At 57.4% G+C, this 18219-nt stretch overlaps 1 protein-coding gene across 1 annotated transcript in view; it reads left to right on the forward strand.

The window, feature by feature from the left end:
• The window catches only part of CD82 (CD82 molecule), a 50413-nt gene extending 48348 nt beyond the window's left edge, over positions 1-2065 (forward strand). The window contains exons 7-9 of the mRNA XM_045808770.2: positions 70-279; positions 766-849; positions 1126-2065. Coding sequence (XP_045664726.2) covers positions 70-279; positions 766-849; positions 1126-1203 — 372 coding nt within the window. The 3' untranslated portion in view covers positions 1204-2065. The remainder of the gene's footprint in view (positions 1-69; positions 280-765; positions 850-1125) is intronic.
• Positions 2066-18219: the final 16154 nt, after the last annotated feature.

Below are 18219 nucleotides of genomic sequence, written 5' to 3' on the forward strand. Positions count from 1 at the left end.
AGAGGCCACCTCCGCCAGGAGGACGGCCTGCCTGAGGGCAGTGGGCATGAGCCACTGGTCTCCCGGCAGGTGAAGTGCTGCGGCTGGGTCAGCTTCTACAACTGGACGGACAACGCGGAGCTCATGAACCGCACCAACGTCACCTACCCCTGCTCCTGTGAGGACAGGAGCGAGGCAGACGACGACAGCTTCCTGGTGAGGAAGGGCTTCTGTGTGGCTTTCGACAGCAACAGGACCGAGAGCGGGAACAGCCCCGAGTACTGGCCCGTGTACCGTGAGGTGTGTGGAAGGCTGTGGGGCCTGGGCCGGGGCTGGGCTTGGGGCGCTTGGGGGTTCGGGTACTCAGGCCACTCGGGCTTGCCTGGGCTGCTCCTTCCCATCCCCTTCCTTCCTTCCTTCCTTCCTTCCTTCCTTCCTTCCTTCCTTCCTTCCTTCCTTCCGTCCTTCCTTCCGTCCTTCCTTCCCTCTTTCCTCCCTCCCTCCCTTCCCTCCTTCTTCCTCCCTCCCTCCCTTCCTTCCTTCCCTCCTTCCTCCATCCCTCCTTCCCTCCCCCCTCCCTTCCTTCACTTAGCCTTCCTGCCTCTGATTCATAGGCTTGCTTGTCATTTGTACCGGCTTCTGCGTACTCGTTAACTTACGCAGTCAAGGAGCACACAGAGCCCTCCCTGCAGGCCCTCTGCGCTGGGGGCTGCCCTCCTGCTGACTCTTCATGGTGTGGTGAGGCGGCATGGCAGGCGGTGACGTGGCCGTGTTCTCCCCTTGTAGGGCTGCATGAAGAGGGTGCAGGCGTGGCTGCAGGAGAACGTGGGCATCATCCTAGGCGTGTGTGTGGGCGTCGCTGTCATCGAGGTCTGAATCCCTTACCCTCCGGCACTCTGCCCCCCGCCCAGCCAGGGAGGCTGAGGCCCTGCAGCAGGCGCGGCCTGGCCACTGTCCCTCCCTGGGCCCCTCTGCCGCTGGTCCCGCGGGCTGGCCACGAGGCTTCAGTTGTGAGTCCACTTCCTCCTGCTCGACCCCCGTGACTCTCGCTGACCCGGACAGTGAGAGGCTGCTCTGCGGCCTCGGGGAGGTGGGGGGAGCCGGGTGGCCCTGCCTCCCTCTGACCCTTGTTCTGTCCCTCCACAGCTCCTGGGGATGCTCTTGTCCATCTGCTTGTGCCGGCACGTCCATTCTGAAGACTACAGCAAGGTCCCCAAGTACTGAGGCGGCTGTTGTCCCCCACCTCCCTGCCCGTCCCCCAGCCTCTGGGCTCCTCAGGGTCTCCAGGCTCCACTCCAGGCTCACCTCCCCCCTCACTCCCCCGTGCCCGTCCTGTGCTGGCTGGGGGGGGGGGCTTTCTGGGGCCAGGACCCGTCTCCCTTTCTGCCTCCAGACTTGAGCCCCAGCTGTTCGTGGCTCCTTTGCTTATTGCCCGCTGGGACTCTCTCAGCCACCCAGAGAGAAGGCGCCCGCGCCATCCCTGCACAGGTGGACTGGGTCTCGAGCTGCCTTGGGAGCTGTGTATATGGGATGGGGAAAAGTATATTCAACATTGGGGGGGGGGGGTTTGGATGAGGCACCCTGGGCTGTCAGGGGACTGCCCACTGCGTGGGTAAACTTTTTTTTCCACTATAATGCTTATATCTTTGGTTTTCACGTTTTCACTGAAGGTAGTGGGAGCGGGTGGGCTTTACCGGACATTGTTAGGAGCCGCAACCCTTCCCCGGGCCAGCTCCAGCCCCACGCAGGCAGCTCAGATCAGCCGAGGATGATGCTGTGAGCCGGGCCGAAGAGGGGCCCCCGGGGCCAGGGAATCTGAACTGGCTCTGGGCTGCTTAGGGAATCAGGGGGGTGAACCCTGGGGGCCTGACGCAGAGCTGGTCCTGCATTCACCAGGATCCCTAGCTGCCCAGGGAAGGGGGAAGGACGCTTTCCCCTGGGAGAAGCTAGGCAGGCCTGTCCTTTGCGCCTGGGAATGGGTGGGTGAGACTGTGCCTTGTAAGGGAGTGGGGAGGGGGCTCTGTGCACAGTTCTGTAAAACATGTCCGAGACTTGACAACTAACTATTAAAGAGGATTTGTAACAATCCAGCTTGCCGCCTGGCGATGCTGCTTCTGAGTTCCAGAGGACTGACTGGAAAGAGGCGGGCTACCCTGAACTGGGGCTGAAAGGGCAATGGTCAGAGGTGTTTCCACAGGGCCCACCAGGTGGCGCTGCTGCCCCGGACTAGGAGCCCAGAGTTATGCTGTGGCTTCTCCAGGCACCTGACGAGCCCCAGCCCCCAGCCCCATGGGTCTCTCACTCCAATGGGAGTGCTGGTGAAAATGCAGATTCCAGGCCTCAGGGATTCTGATACAGCAGATCTGGGTTGGGGACAAGGAATCTGCATTTTTAGCAGCCCCCCCAAAGTGATTCCTGAATCATATTGCGTTTAGGTTCTCCGGTCCTGATAAGATGTAGCTACAGACGCTCCCACAAGAGAGATGGGCGGGGGAGCGCAAGCCGGACAGCCTTGTCTTCAGCGAGGACGTAGGGGGGCACATCTTAGGGACAGTCCGGCTGTTGATCTGAACCTAATTAATTTCTTGCAAGAGACTTTCCGTGGCTGACACTCTGGCCTGTGGAGGGCACGTGGGACAGCCCCGGGGGCTGAAGAACCCTTAAGCTCCACGGAGCCTGTTCTCTGCTGGAATCAGAGGCTCTCCCTGGAGCTCTCAGCCTGTGCAGAGGGCTGAGGCTCAGAGTGAAGCCGTCCCAGCTTATTTTATTTATAACCTGCCTCATTCTACAGGCAAGTACATGTAATAAAACTTGAAACGTAACAGGGAGAATATAAGATTACAAGGAAGTGTAGACATGGGTGAAATAAGTGCAGCCGAGCTGCCCAACCTGGCGATGGCAAATCCGTGCTGTGCACAGCCCAGGTTCTCCACTGCTGTACTTGCAGCAGACATCACTAGTTGATCACCGTTCTCATTTCCTTAGCCCAGAGGCACCCTGGCCATGCTCCAAGCTGATGTTACTCATTGCAGTCTCAGAATCCTTCCCAGTTCAGTAATGCTCATCAATCCAGTTGGTGTGTGACACGAAAGCAGTTGCCATCTTTGGGCTCTAGTTGTTTGGTTAAATCAGAGGTGATTTTGCCTCTGAGCTTCCTGGCGGTCGAAGCAAAAAGGGAAACTGTCAGTTATTTAGCTCTCATTTCCCAAGGCTTCCTTAGCTTAGCTACCAGGAACAATGTGGCTGACTGGAATCTAGAATTCAAGACCACGCTCAAACACACAAACTTTGACATCCCTTCCTGACCGGTGTAGAAAGCATAAAGGAGGCCACTCTGCCTGACCTTGTGCTGGTTATGGGCAGCGAGGCCAGAAGCTGTGCGTCTGCCAAGGAGGAACCAGGAAGACCCAGCGAATATGTGCAAAGCAATTGGGTGACAATTTTACATAGTAATTAGGGCTTAAATAGCATTTGCTCTATTCTAGTCCCCCTGACATATGTTAACTGACTGACTCCCTATAATCCTAGGAGGTACATGGTCGTTATTATGACCAACTTAGAGATAAGGATTATGGAGAACAAGTGGTGAAGTAATTTCCTCAACATTCTACTGCCCGGAGGACAGGAGCCGCCCCTGGTCCGCTGGCTGTATAGTCCGCAGGCTGAGGTGGCATTGCGGCCTAGGGAGTCAGGAGCTGTCCCACATTTGCTGTCTGCTCCTCTGGCCCATGGAAGGGACCCACAGGCCACCCTCGCCATGATGATGGCCTTCTAGGGGGAGAAGGGCTGAGTTAAGAGACAAGGCTTGGTCCCTGGCTATGGGCCAGGCTTCCCGGTCAGATGAGGAGACTCTGGGGCTTCAGGTGGACGCGGAGCTGTGTGGGGTGGGGACATGGTCTGATTCAGCTCAGAGGTCCCTTGGTGCCCACGCAACAGTCCCACATTAGGTCTCGGGAGGGCTTCCCTTAGAAAGACTTGGGCTGTGGGTAGGGCAGACCCGGGTTCAAATGGAGGCTTTGGTGCTTTGTAGTGACGTGACCCCTGGCAAAGCCCTTCACCCCTTGGAACCTGCCTTTCCTCATCAGAACGCCAGGTTGTTGACAGGGTCCTGCTCAGGTGAGGGGAAGGAGGCAGAGAAGCCTCAGCAAGGGGCCTGGCTCCCTGGGAACCCAGAACCAGAGCGAGCGACTGTATCCCTTGGCTTTGCCCATCTCCTGCTGTTCCCAGCGGAGCAGACACCTTTCCAGTCTGTCCCAGACCGTGGCGGGAGACGGCTGCGGGGAGCGTGCAGAGGGTGAGGGTCTGCAGGAGGTGGGTGTGAGGCGCACAGGGCACGATGGGGCAGGAGAGTGTAGGCCACCAGACGGTGGGGCTTTCCTGCCCTTCCGTGATGCCGCTGTGGGGAGCTCTGGGCATGAGACCTGGGGAGAAGCAGGCCCGAGGGGGCTTGCCTGTTCCAAACTGGGGTCTCTGCCCACGTGATCTGTCAGGGTTCCATCAAGCCCCTGGCGTTGGGGACAGTGCCCAGGGTGGGGCCAGCAATCATGAACACAGAGAAGCTGGGGCCCCTTTCTTCCCCATGTGTGTCTCCCCTCCTTACCCCTTCTAGGCCTGGGTGACGGGGAGAGGGGAGGCCGGAATGGCCCAGGAAGCCGAGAGCTCCACCCAAAGAGAAGAGGATGTTGGCTGGCCAAGATGCCCAGGGGTGTGGGGCTGAGGCTGGGAGTCTCGGGAGGGCTGGGGGCGGGGGGGGGGCAGGCAGGAAGCAGGGGAGACCTTAGGTAGCCAGTGTCCCAGGCCACCTGCTGACCCCCAACCTAAATGGGGCTAGCTGAGGGGTGTCCGCTGCAGATCCCCTCTGTGGCCTTGCATTGCCTTCCTCTTGGGTGGGCAGAGCGGAGAAGGTGGAAGATTCTACCTGGCCTATTGTTAAGGGCCCTGTCATTTTAATGGGGGCCCTCCCAACTTCACCCTCAGGGAGGGGACAGGGAGCTTCTCAGGTTGGCTGTCCAGAAGAGCAGGGAGTCTGGGGACCTGGGCTGGGGCTAGCTGTACCTCCGTCTTCCTGTGTGACCCTGGGCCTCAGAGGGCGGGGCTGAGCTCAAAACTGTGTTTGCAAACTTCTTTAAGGAAGGCTGGGAACATGTCAGAAGTTATTAAGAGGACGGGCTGAACCCCCAGCCCGCTTCCTCCTGAGGCTTGTCCCGGCGCCTCGCAGCTGGAAGGTGCCAGAGCCAGCACTGGGACTGCACAGATCTGACTCTGAAAGATCCTGCTGCCCCCACCGCCTCCCAGGCTTCCTGGGACCACCCCCAGACTGGGCTGTATTGTCAGACCGTGTGGGCCGAACTTCTGTGACATCTGGTCATTGCGAGCCCTGAGCCTGCCGGGCCCCTCGCTCCTACCTCCTGGGGAGGGCCCAGTTTCCACTGCTCTCCTTCCCCCAGGCTTGTGAGATTCCACAGGGAGGGAGCAGAGTCCGGCTTCTCCACTTCCCGAGTTGGCCCCTCATAGCCAGTCATCCAGCCCGAGCCCACCTGGGGTTCCCATCCTTCTTGCCTCCCCCTTGGGCTGCTGGGCCAGCGGACGGGCTACCAGGCCTTCTGTGGGGGTGGGGACACCCCCAGGCTGTCACCTCTGCCATGAAGGTCCCAGCCAAGGGACATGCGGCTCAGATGACTGCCACAGGGGCCCCACGATGGCCTGGTTGCCGAGACAGAGGGCAGGAGGGTGCAAGGGTGCCCTGGGTAGAGCCCAGTCATGGCTTCCTGGGGCCAGGCAGGAGGCATGGGAGGGGGTACATGCTCGCTCCCTGGGTCCTTTGGGGAGTCAATGGGAGCATCCAGGAAGTATCCAGAAAGGAGGACTGTCTGGCACGGACAGTGATGATGGGCATGGAAGCCCGAGTGGAGCTAGAATACGGTCCTTCTGTGTGGAATGGCAGGAGGTGTGGGGGAGCCTAGGGATGGCCTGGGGTGGATTGCTGTCAACCAGGAGAGAAAGATTCCAATGTTGCAGTGACCTCTATGGCTGTAGAGGCAAGTACCGCCGAATGTCAGCCCAGAGTGTGTGTGCATGCACGCTTACACAAACACACACACACACACACACACACACACACACACACACACACAGGCACAGACGCTGGCCCTGCCACCCCCGGAGGGCTCAGTCCATTCCTAGCTGTGAGGGAACCTGGATCATCTCCTCAGACTAAGCTGTGACCAGTGTTGGGCAGAAAGGAAACACCAAATATCCGCCAGCCTCGAATGTTCCAGACCTGCCCTGATGGACCCCCAATCCTGCCTGTTTCCTAGCAGAACCTCCTCCAGCCCCCCTTCCCTGGGGTCTTCCAAGAGGGCAAGTTTCCCAGGCTGAGGGGCAGCGTGCTGAAGGCGGCTAATGTCACTAAGGACACTGCAGCCCCCCAGGACCTCTCCCGGGCCAGGACTGCCACCACTTCCTTCCCCTGAGGAGGGACAGAGCCCTGGCTTGCCACACGGCCTCTGGGCAGACAGCTGGCTGCTCTCTGGAGTCTCTGGAGCCTGTGGGCGCTAAGCTTCAGCAGCTCACTGTTCATTCACTCGTTCATTCGTTCCTTCCTTCCTTCCTTCCTTCCTTCCTTCCTTCCTTCCTTCCTTCCTTCCTTCCGTGCATAGTCCAATGGACACCTGCTCTGCCGCAGGCGCCGTTCTAGGCTCTTGAGAACACAGCAGGGAAGAAAGCAGATCCCCGGCCATGTTCTGGCGCCTGCATTCTGGTGAAAACAAGGGCTCTCGCACACTCACCTGTACACATCTACGCGCCCAGACGTGTGCACGCACGCTGCCACCATCACGGCTGACAGCACAGTCTGCGCCGAACGTTGCTGTGGGACCCCTGGGGCCCATCCAGAGCCTCTGGCATCCTGTGGAAGGAACTAGAATAATGAACAGCGAGAGGACAAACAGGAAAGGGTGCGGAAGCGCTCACACTCAACCCCCTTCCCCTCCAGCCACACTCCGCAGCAGTCAGCACCCCTGGCAGCCCTCTTCCCAACGGAAACCAATCCAATCAGGCAAACTCACCGTGACCCAGAGGCTGTCACTGCAAACTCCTGCTGTCACCGTGGGAATCGCATGGGTAACAGACACAGTGAGCTGCTTCCCTGGGACAGGCTCTTCCTGTGACCGCTCCGGGCTTGGGGGGGATCCCACATTCCCTGGTGGTGGCCCTCCCTGGACAGGAACAGGCAAGTGGAGAACGTTGGTGCCTCCAAGGCAGGAGGGTCCAAGAAGCTGGGGCTGGGGCAGGAAGCCATCTATGCCCAGCCCCTGCCCTGGGGGGGGGGGTGGAGCCTCCTTGCATCTGGCGAAGGTGCGGGCAGGTGGAAGGGGCCAATCAAGGCCATCTGAGCTGTGAGTACCCACCCCCGCCCCCAGCTGCCCTCTCTGAAGTCATTTCCCCAGCACCTGCCTTCTGGCCTGGGGCGATGTCCGTTCCAGAAGCAAGTCCCTCCCCCCCTCCAAGGTCACCTCAGATGCCTCAAGTAGGTCCTCTGGGAGCAGGAGTGGGCTTCCTGCAGGATGCCGGGGGTGTGGAGCTGGACAGAAACAGCGGAAAGCGCAGAGGGTCTGCAGGCGAGGCAAGGATGGGGGATGGGGTCTAGGTAGGCCCCAGCGGCCTCTTGAGGACTGTGGGGGTCAGACGGTGCTGCTGGCCACTGACAGAAGTGAAGTGGTCTAGCCTCTGCCCCTGCATCACACACCTGGGTGAGCCCAGCTTGGGGTTTCCAGGGTGACAGCGACCCTGTGTTCCCAGCAGCCAATCCTCTTGGTGCTGGTCTACAGAGGACTCTGGGCCTTGGGACCAGGAGGCATCCTGTGTCCGGTAGAGTGGGCGGAGGGAGCCCCTTCCCTAGAGGGGCCCGGCAGCCTGAGGGAAACCCCAAGGAGGAGGGAGGGAGTGCCAGAGTGAGAAGGATGCTGTGAACGGGAGCCCAGCTGGAGGAGGAGCCGGAGTAAGAGGCGGCCAGCTCTGCAGGGCGAGTTGGGCAGCAGATACAGGCGCAGGCAGGGCAGCCAGAGGAGAGAGGGTGGGAAGCCAGCAGGCACAGGCCGATGCGTCTCCCTGGACACTGTTTCCTTCGCAGTCAGCAACATCACCGTCCTCTCAGTGGCCATCATGGACGTAGTGCTGACCATCCCCCGCCCAGCAGAGGAGACATGATTGCTACCCCCACTCCCCGTTTGTGGAAACCAAGGCTTGGAAACCAAGGCTGCAGGCTGCCCCTCTGCACAGATCGAGGAGGAGCTGTTCACACTGTCGTCTACATAAGCGGCTCCCCCGGAGTTGGCAGTGAACAACCTGAACAACTGTACTTGACGACCACATAGGGGAGATGCTGGGATTGGCCCCTGGAGCCTGTGGCTCTGCGTCTCATGCCTTCTCCGCTGGGGAGGCCAATGGGAATTAAGGGCCCTGGTTCTAGGAGGAGCAGAGGAGGTGGGCCCTTTCCTAAGAGGCTCAACTCAGTGACACCTGACATGTCGTCCATTGATCGGTGCAGTAACTATTGGGCGCCCACTGAATGCCAGGCTCTGTGGAGGGAGTCCGGGCTCAGGTGGTGAACAAAGTCCCTGGTGTCATGGAGCTGGCAGTCTAGAGGGGGGACACGGGCAAGACACACACACTTAAACCGGAAGATGTGCCCTGTGTCAGAGACAGACGCTCAAGGCTCTGTCTCTACCCACCAGCCAATGCACCGGAGATGACAGAGAAGCCTGTCCCCAGACTGGCTGCTGTCACCTGCTGTCCTCACTGGCTGGGGTGCCGTGAGGGCGCCACTCCACCAGGAGGCCCAGGGTTCAAGAGGGGGCGCAGGAACCAGTCGAAATGCGGATGTACCTGTCACGGGCTCTCGTGGATTCCACGTGGGCAGAAAGCCTTTCCCAGGCGGCAGAGGGAAACTGTCCGGATCTTGTGACGGTCTGCAGACCGCCTTCTCGGGGAGTTGAATGAGCTTGCTTAGGGGACTGCTGGGGCCGCCCTGTGGGGACGGGTGTCCAGGGGTGTCGTGGGGCTTCCTTCTCCTGAGGATGAGGGGGTGCGGTTATGAGGTCCCCACGACTCCGTGAGTGGCATGCGGGAGGCCGGCCCTATTTGGACTCTGGTCTCATTATCTCCTGAGGCGAAGAGAGTTTGCAGGAGGCAACCTGCCTCTGACTAAGGGTGGAAAATGGAGCCATGAAGCCATCGGGAGAGCGACAGGCTTTGCCACTGGTATCACCGGGCAGAGAGGGCAGCTGAGGTGCGATCACGGCACTGGGCATCGAGACACCGGGTTCCTGTCCCAGGTGTCCTCCATGGTTGCTTGGTCAGTTGTTGGCAGAAATGGTCACTCTAGGGGCACCCGGGTGGCTCAGTCGGTTAAGCAGCTGCCTTCGGCTCTGGTCTTGATCCCGGGGTCCTGGGATCGAGCCCCATGTCAGGCTCTCTGCTCAGGGGGGAGCCTACTTCGCTCTAATCCTCCCCCATCTCATGCTCCCTCTCTCTCTCACACTCTTTCTCAAATAAATGAATAAAATCTTTTTTTTTTAAAAAAAAGGTCCTCTTTAAAAAAAAAAAACAAGTCACGCTAATCCCCTTCTTGCGTCGGTGCCCTTGGCGATGTGACTGTACAGCCAGCTCTTCCCTGAATCGTGGCTGGCCTTGTGGCTTGCCGTGGCAAATAAGATGTGGGGAGGGGACAGTGGGCCAATTCTGAGCCCAAGCCTCAGGAGGTTTCCTACCCTTCCACTCTCTCTCTCTTTCACAAAATTCTGCCACTGCCCGTGAGGAAGCCCAGGTGAGCCTGCTGCAGGATGAGAGGCAAGTGGCCTCGTCCCCTGATGACCCCAGCCAGCAGCCAGCCCGCCCTCGGACACAGAGCCACCCAGCTCACCTACGGCCAGCCACAGATGCGAGAGGAGGACCCAAGGACCACCCAGCTGAGCCCAACCTACATTTCCGACACGCAGAATCATGAGCTAGATAGACGGTGGTCATTTTGGGATCCTACATTTGGGGCTAGTTATTACACGGCAGTAGCTAGCTGATACAGGCCCGGCCTTAGAGAACCGTGAGACAGCTATCATCCGCAGAGGGCCTACGGACTGCCAGGCCCAGTTCTGAGCTCTCGGCAGAGATCACCTCATTTAATCCTCCCAGCAGCTCTGAGAATTGGTACTTGGACCCTCACTTTACAGGCAAGAAAATGGAGGGCCAGAGAAGACCCTCGTCTACGGCCACCTGAACAGTCAGAGGCAGAGACCAGATTAAACCTGAGTCTGTCTTCACGGGCTCAGCCCTGAGTCACCTTGGCAGACGAGCCTCAATGTCAGAGCAAGCCAGCAGCACTGTGAGGGTGTAATGTATTCTGCACACAGGGGCTGACGTCACTGAGAATGTTCTCAGCCTTCCGTTCCCCAAGAATTATGCCGCATCCCGCCCTGCTCTTGTCTCGTCCCCAGCCAGAGGCTCTAACTCCAGTGTGCTTTTAGCAAGAAAGACAAAAGCACAGATGTGGGGATCATTTATCTCTTTTTTCATTCAACCTCCTATTTAATCAGCAAATATTTATTGAGCGCCTGTCATGAGCCCATTTCCATAATGTTCTTTCTTTCGTGACATTTCCTGGACCCCTGTCGTGTGCCAGGCCCTCGCTCAGTGCAGGTAATTTTTGCAGCAATGCTGTGGTCGTGGGGATCAGCCCCCACTCCACAGATGGGAAAGCTGAGCTTCCAGAGAAGCACAGTGGCCACCCTGAGGCCACCTAACTGCTAAGTGGCTGGGACAGGATTCCACTCTGGGTGTGGCTGAATTCAGGCAGGACCTCTGCTTTCTCCGTCACTGCAGCCGTGGCTTTTTATAAAGGGATTTCGAAATTGCTCCTGGGATCTGTGTATGGCAGGTAGGGGCTGGAGGGCCCAGAGGAGAAAGGGTAGTGGGGTGTCCGAAAATGCTCCCTGACTCCAAGAGCTGGCCTGGGTAATGCCTTGGGCACAGCAGGCCTGGGAGGAGGGGCTGTCTGCCAGGCGTGGAGGGAGAACCACGGGCTCCATCCTGCTTCCCCGGTGTCTGGCTGACAACTCACCGCCATCCTTCGTCCCCGCCTGCCGGCCCCACCCCTCTGCTTCGCTGCTGGACCGCAGCCATCTGTCGGCACCAGGCGCTGGGCACGGTGCCCTGCCCCTCCTGGCTGACCTGTTTGCAAACGGGGAATTCAGGTACAATCTGGGCTGGAAAGGAGGGCAATCCCTGGGGTAGGGACTTAGCTGTAGGCCTCCCCAGGTTCTCAGAGCCCAGCCGCTGTGGAGGCTGCCTCATCCAGGCTGGCAGCCGGCCCCACCCAGGTGTCCTGGTGGATCAGAATCTAGCTGCAAGGAGCCTTCTAGTGGCCCAGGAGCTGCAGCAGGTGTGTCTGTGAGAGCAGGAAGGGTACAGAGGTGAGAGGCTAGGAGGCCTGAGGGTCTTCCAGGCAATGGGGGGAATCTTATCCCACAGCCACACCTGGATGTCCTCCCCTCCAGGGCAACATGGGGGCTGGAAAGACCCCTGCCCTGGGGGTCTTCATCGGCTGAGAAACCATGGATGAGTCACGCTACCTCTCTGGACCTCCATCTCCTCATCGTGGAATGGGGCAGAGAACGCTCAGAGCCACAGACCACACAGACACTGGTAACTAACGCTGGTAACTAAGTGCTCGGCACTTTGCACACATTATCTTGGTTTCCCCCCAAACAACACTGAGCCCTAAGAATTTCTAGCATCATCCCTGTTTTGCAGATGAGAAACCTGAGGAGGCCCCGAGCAGGTAAGGAGCTTCCCAGGGTCACACAGCTGGTGAGTGGGGGGCCACAGCCACCCCAGCTCCCAGCCCAGGGGCTCCACAGCGTGGCTGTTGGCCTCCCTGCTCGGGGAGCTCATGCTGACAGGTGCCTGGACGCCCTGCCTGGTGCCCCAGTTGCCAGGGGTCCTGTGGCTGCACCTGCCACCTGACGTCGTGGAGCAAGTTGCCAGCCGCGATCTCCCTTCCCGCCCTGAGTTCCTCTGCTGTGCTGTCCTGCTCAGAAATGAGTCTCCCCCTGTTCTCCCGGCTAACCCCACTTTTCCCTCCCATCAGCCTTCAGGGAGCTTGCCTGTCACATCCCATAATGACATGGGTGGCTTCACTGAGCCCTCCCGTGGCCTCCTTCTGAAGCAGCAAAAAAGCACTGCCTCCTTTCTGCCCACATCCAGTCACAGGTTCGAATCCAGATGCTGCCCGCTCGAGCCGTGCAAGCATCAGCAAGTAGGGGGCTTTCGGTTCCTCCTCTCAGAAATGGGCACAATCATGGTCTCACCCTCAAGGCTGCTGCAAAGGACGAGTAAGTTAGCACACGTTCAAGGTTAGACGGCTGCCTGGTGTGGAGTGAGCTCTCAGTGCCAGGCCCCCCGCTTCCTTTCCTGGTCAGAGCCTTCCTGACCGTGCGTTGTAACTGCTGGTTAGGGTTTCCGTCTTCTCCCCAGACTCTAAGTTCCTTGAGGCAGAGAGAGCTTCTGGCTCATTCCTCACCCTACCCACAGTTTGAGCACAATGCCTGGCCCGGGAAGGGCACTTAAGACATGTTTGTTGAATGAATGAATGAATGAATGAATGAATGAATGAATGAACGAACAGTTAGGTGGACAGATGAATATAAAGGACCCCCGTCTCAGTGTCAGAATGAAATCAGGCGGTGGAGAAGGGAACTCAGGCAACAGCGCTTAGGGTGATGGCCCACAGTTGCCTGATTTAACCACCACTTGAACCTTTTCTTAGCGATCTGGGTTCCGGGGCCCCATCCTGGACTGCGAGGGGCTCTGGGAGCCTGCACTTCGTAGACACAGGCAGTCTGAGAAATGCTGGCTTAGAGCAAAGCTCAGAGAGGAAATCCGCAGAAAAGGGGGGCAGATACACTGCTAACATGGCCCAGAGGCTTGGGGCCAGGGTTGTCCTCCTGTCTGAATGCATGGGTGAGGGAGAGAAGCTTGGAGGGCTTCCTGAAGGAGGTGGCGTTGGGGCCAACTTTGAAGACTGGGAATGAAGATGCAAGGGTCAGGGGTGCCCAGCTTCCTCCCTGCAATGACTCCATCTAGAAGATAGAAGAAGGTGGCAGTAGCCCCTGTGGGCCAAGTCCCGTGATCTGTGAATTGGGACGCCCCAGGGGGACATCCACGTGTGGTGTCCTGTGTGCCCTGTTTGAGAGGGGATGGGGTCGGGGGCAGCACTTTCTAAAGGAAGCTCCGTCAGGAAAAAGCCTCAGGCCTGTGACTAGCCAATGGGCCTTGCCTGGAGGATGTTCCACCGGCTCTGGAAGGTAGGAGGGAGGGTGCGGGTGGGTCATGGTCGGTACTCCCCGTTTCTATCATGGCCCATCTAGAGCTGCATAGCAGGCGGTAAGACTAGAAGTTGGTGAAGGCATTGGGACCATATCCTGGACGCAGGGGAGGCGAAGAGAGCACCTGTGTTGGGAAGGGTGGGAAGGCGGGGGGGGGGGGCGTTTTTTCCTTTAATATTTTATTTATTTATTTGAGAGAGAGAGAGAGAGCACAAGTAGGGGGAAGGGCAGAGACGGGGAGAAGCAGACTCCCCACTGAGCAGCCTGACTCGGGGCTCGATCCCGGGACCCTGGGATCGTGACCTGAACCGAAGGCAGGTGCTTAACCGACTGAGCCACCCATGCGCCCCGTGGGAGGGGCATTTTATTGTTAGATGTTGGTCACGAACTTGGGCCTCCTGAAGTCCAGCCCCCAGGAAAGCCATTGTACACTGAGCTCTCTGTTCAGGCCCGAGTCTTCGTGTGTGTGTGTGCGTGTGTGTGTTTCCACAGGTACACTGCAGGGCTCCTGAATGTGTGTAGGGGTGTCGTTGATACCTCACCACTGCATCCCGAGGGCCGAGCACAGCGGCTGCACGCAGCACGTGCTCAGTGACCCGGTGTGTCCACAGACTTGCCATCAGCACAACCCAGGGTCGGACGGAGTTCCGGTCTGTAGGACTCACAGAAGCCTTCTGAGCGCTCCAGGCAGGACCTGCTCATATCTCTAGAGTGTCGCTGTTCCGAGAGACAGGAAGGAGGCTCAAGCAGCAGACGGAGAGCCACCCTTGATGGCCGGGGGTTCAGGGAAAGAGCAGCGGCTGCCAGGCCCTGGGGAGCAGAGAAGGCAGGGGGCGCAGCGTGTGCTAAGACTGGGAGGTGATCCTCCGGGAACCGGGGCCTGGAGCGCATGGATGGGGGGACTTCTCTGAAAAGTCACTCTGGTTGTTGCGTGGGGGAAGGGGTCGGAGGGGCTTCAGTTTGGGCAGAGAGACCACTCTCTGAGCAAGAGGTGCCTCCGACCGGACCAGCTGCGGCAGGGGGGTGAGGAGGGTGACCAACCCGGTGCCCTGCCCGGGACTGAGGGGTTCCCCAGGATGCGGGCTTGTCGGCGCGGAAACCAGGAAAGTCCCTGGCCAATCCGAGGACGTGGTCCCCCCCCACCCCCCCGAGGGTGGCTGAGTCCTCAGAGTAAGCGGCTGACTGGGATCAGCAGGGCTTAGAGAAAGCTCCCAGGTTCTGCACGGGCAGTTGAGTAAAGCCCCATTTCCTGGGCTTGGAGACCTGGAGCCTGGAGGCGGGCATGAGTGGGGGCTGACAAGGGGCCCGATGGAAGGAGAGCCATAGTGGAGCCCTGGGTCAAGAACAAATTAACGGCAAGCCCCGTGCTGAGGGGATGAAGGTCAGGTGGCTAGAAAGGAGGAGAGAGATTATTGAAAGGATTTCTTTGGAGGGAGATGTGAAGGCATTTGGATTTCTGCCCCTGTGAAGGGAGAGAGGAGGGCATCACTGCCCTTCTCCTGGGCTTGGTCAGAAGCTTCCCCGGGGTGCAGAGACAAGGGTCACGTGTCTCCATCAGGTGGGCCACGTAGTGGCCTGGATGGAGTTAGTTCCCGCCAGGAAGACCTACAACGACCAGAAAGAGGCTGCTCTGTGCTAGGGGTGAGCGGGAGGAGGCAAGTCTGAGGTGGGCTGGGCCGGGATGCCCAGAGCTCGTCAGAGTATAGGACCCACGTGTTTCCTGTGGAGCAGCCATGGGCCTGGTCTGCCAAGGTGTTCCACGCAAGACCCGGAAGCTGATCATCTTCATCATCATCGTCGTCGTCATGAAGGTTATGTGGTCTAGCAAATTTGGGGGACAATAAACTGAAAAAGTCTGTGAACCTGAAAAACCAGGAGACACTGGGGAGCAGCCGGTGGAGGAGGCCCAAGGCCCATGTGTGCGGGCACAGGCCAATGTTCCCCCACGGTGGGGGGTAAGGGGCCTGAGGACACTGGAGTCAGTCCTACCCTCTGCAGGGACCTGTGGGCAGAGCCAGCTCATGACAGGCCCAGTGAAGTAAACCTTTCCTTCCCTCCGCCTCTCCCTCTCCCTCTCTAGGCAGCCTGGCAGCCTCCAAGATGGCAAAGAGCAGGCAGGCCGAGCAAGAGGGGCAGAGGAGCAAGGATGTGTGCGGGGGCAAAGGAAGGCCAAAGCCCCTTCAGGGCTTGCTGCCTGCGGTGGACAGAAGCACAAACTCTAAACTAAGTTCAAGGCTGTGACAATTACCTGGGACCAGATGCTTTTCTGAGTTCACCTGCCTCTGTGCGTGTAACTTAAAGGGAGCGAAGGCTTTTTGTCACCTAACAGAGGTCAGAAAACTTGTGGCACTACCTGAGCTTTCATCCAGGAACAGAGGAAGGACTTACTCCCAAGAACGAATCATAAAGAGACATCGGGAGACAAGAATAGAGTTGCTTTCTACTTCCAGCCCAGGAGTTCAGATCAGGCAAGGCACTGGTTTCTGTCATCATGGGTATGAGTCTGTCTCCTCTCCTAGAATGGGAGCTCTCGGAGGGCAGGCCTCGTCCGTCAGAGGCAGCTCCAGCCCTCCAGTGCCTGGCCACCTGCGCGTGTTAATTTCCTCCCTTCCTTCTGTCTGGCCCCACGTGTTCAGAAAGGGGGGCGTCAGGCACCTGTGAGAGGGTAGCTCAAGTTCTCATGGAAGTGGACAGAGATTTGGCCCATCCCTGCTGCCTCTCCAAGTGTCAGTCATATAACCCAGACAGCCCATCCACCAGTGAGGAAATAAACAGGCCATCAGACAGTCAAACGTCCATCAGGGGATGGTAGGACACCAGCCTGGCCAGTCCGACACGTAGACCAACCGATGACCACTCTGCATTCAATCTGATGTGGACACCGCTTTCCAGAGTCCCCTCTCAGGACTCTGAGAATGTCTCTCCTCTCCCTGAGGCCCCCCTGCCCAGGAGGCTTGGTCTCGGATGCTCCTGGCATGGTGCCCATTCCTGATCAGCAACTTGGCAGCCTCCTGGCTGTCGGCTCCAGTGCTCCCCCTCCTCCTTCCTCTCCTTCCCAAGGTGGGAGCTTCAGGCTCTGCCAAAGCATTACTAAGAGTGGGGTGACATCATCCTCCTGGTCCCACCCCATCCCTGGCCCTGCTTACCCTTCACCCTTGGCTGCCCCTGAGAATATGACACATCCTGGGTGGGGGAGAGGGCCGTCTCCTGGGACAGAAGCCTGAAGGTCCTCACCCCAGGCTCAACACATTCAAACTGCCCTTTCTCCCTCCAGCTGGAGGCTGTTCGGTTTTGCTGGAGCGGTCTTGGTCCCAGAGAGCAAGCCAGACAGATCCAAATGCATACTCAGGATCTTCCAGCTGGGTGGCCCTGGACGAGGGCCTTTGTCTCTTTGGGCTTCATCTCTAAAACAAGGATGATAATTAGCCCTGCCTCGAGCAGACAAGCAAACGCGAGGCTTAAGTGTGCTCCCGGCCATCAGGATTCTGCCCCCGGGAAAGGAACTTTGGTCTGTCTTGATTGCCTGTGGGATATTCATTCCTAAGATGCACACCTATACATTCCACCACCACCACCAAAAATAAAATAATAGTAGTCAAGGCACGTGTAGAGTAAATTTGGGAAACAATGTGAAAACCTTCCCCTCTTACCCCCCATCTGCCTACCTCAGCTTTTCACAATGAACACAAGTTTTTATTGGTGTTCTTACTATAAAAATGTATGATTACTGTAAAAAGCCACATGGAGGCAAATGTAAAGCTGAAGATGAAATTCCCCAGCCTACTCAAAAATAGGAACGAGGAACAAGAGCCCATACGTACGTAAATACATTCGGAAATCAAACACAATGCTAGAAATGAAAAATGCCATCCTTGGAATTGCAGAATTCAAGGTATGAGCCAAATAGATTATGTAAAGCTGAAGAGAGAATTAGTAAAATATAAGACAGAGCTGTAGAAATTCTCTGGAGTGCAGCTCAAAGAGGTAAAGAGTTGAATCTAAAGGAGAAGTAAAGGGGCACCTGGGTGGCACAGCGGTCAAGTGTCTGCCTTCGGCTCAGGGCGTGATCCCAGCGTTATGGGATCAAGCCCCACATCAGGCTCCTCCGCTATGAGCCTGCTTCTTCCTCTCCCACTCCCCCTGCTTGTGTTCCCTCTCTCGCTGGCTGTCTCTATCTCTGTCAAATAAATAAATAAAATCTTTAAAAAAATAAATAAATAAAGGAGAAGTAAAAAGACATGGAGGGTAGAGTACAAAGATCTAATGTGTGTAATTAGAATCCTAGACAGAAAGGAGAGAGTATAGGGAAGAGGCAATATTTGAAGAGATCATAACTGAAAACTTCCAAGAGCTGTTGAAAGACAGCAAAGCTTACATCCAGAAAACTCAGTAATTCCTAAGCACGGAGTTAAAGGAAATCCGCAGCTACACACATTAAAGTAAATCAGCAAAGTTAAAGGACAGAGAAAGAGGGAGATATTATGAAAGCAGCCAGAGAGACAAAAAATTGCCTCTAATGGAATGGCATTTAAGCAGATGGGCCTGACTTCTCAACAGCAACAATTTAATCCAGAAGATACCAGAATGGTATTTTTAGCGTATTTGAAATTTATAGGGCTGAAATAAAATAGTTGTTTACCTAGAATTCTCCATCTAATGAATCTACTTTTCAAGAGCAAAGGTGTAATAAAGTTGAGAGGGTTCACCACCACAGACTTCCAGAGACCCTCCTAAAATGAAGAACAAGACAAGGATGTCTGCTCTCACCACTTCTATCTCATGCTGTCGTGGAGGCTCTCACCAGGGCAATTAGGCAAGAAAAAGAAACTCAAGGCATCCAGATTGGAAAGAGAGAAGTAAA

This window comes from Ursus americanus, chromosome 24, assembly GCF_024610735.1.
Source record: "Ursus americanus isolate L20-20 chromosome 24, mUrsAme1.1.p, whole genome shotgun sequence".
Lineage (NCBI taxonomy): Eukaryota > Metazoa > Chordata > Mammalia > Carnivora > Ursidae > Ursus > Ursus americanus.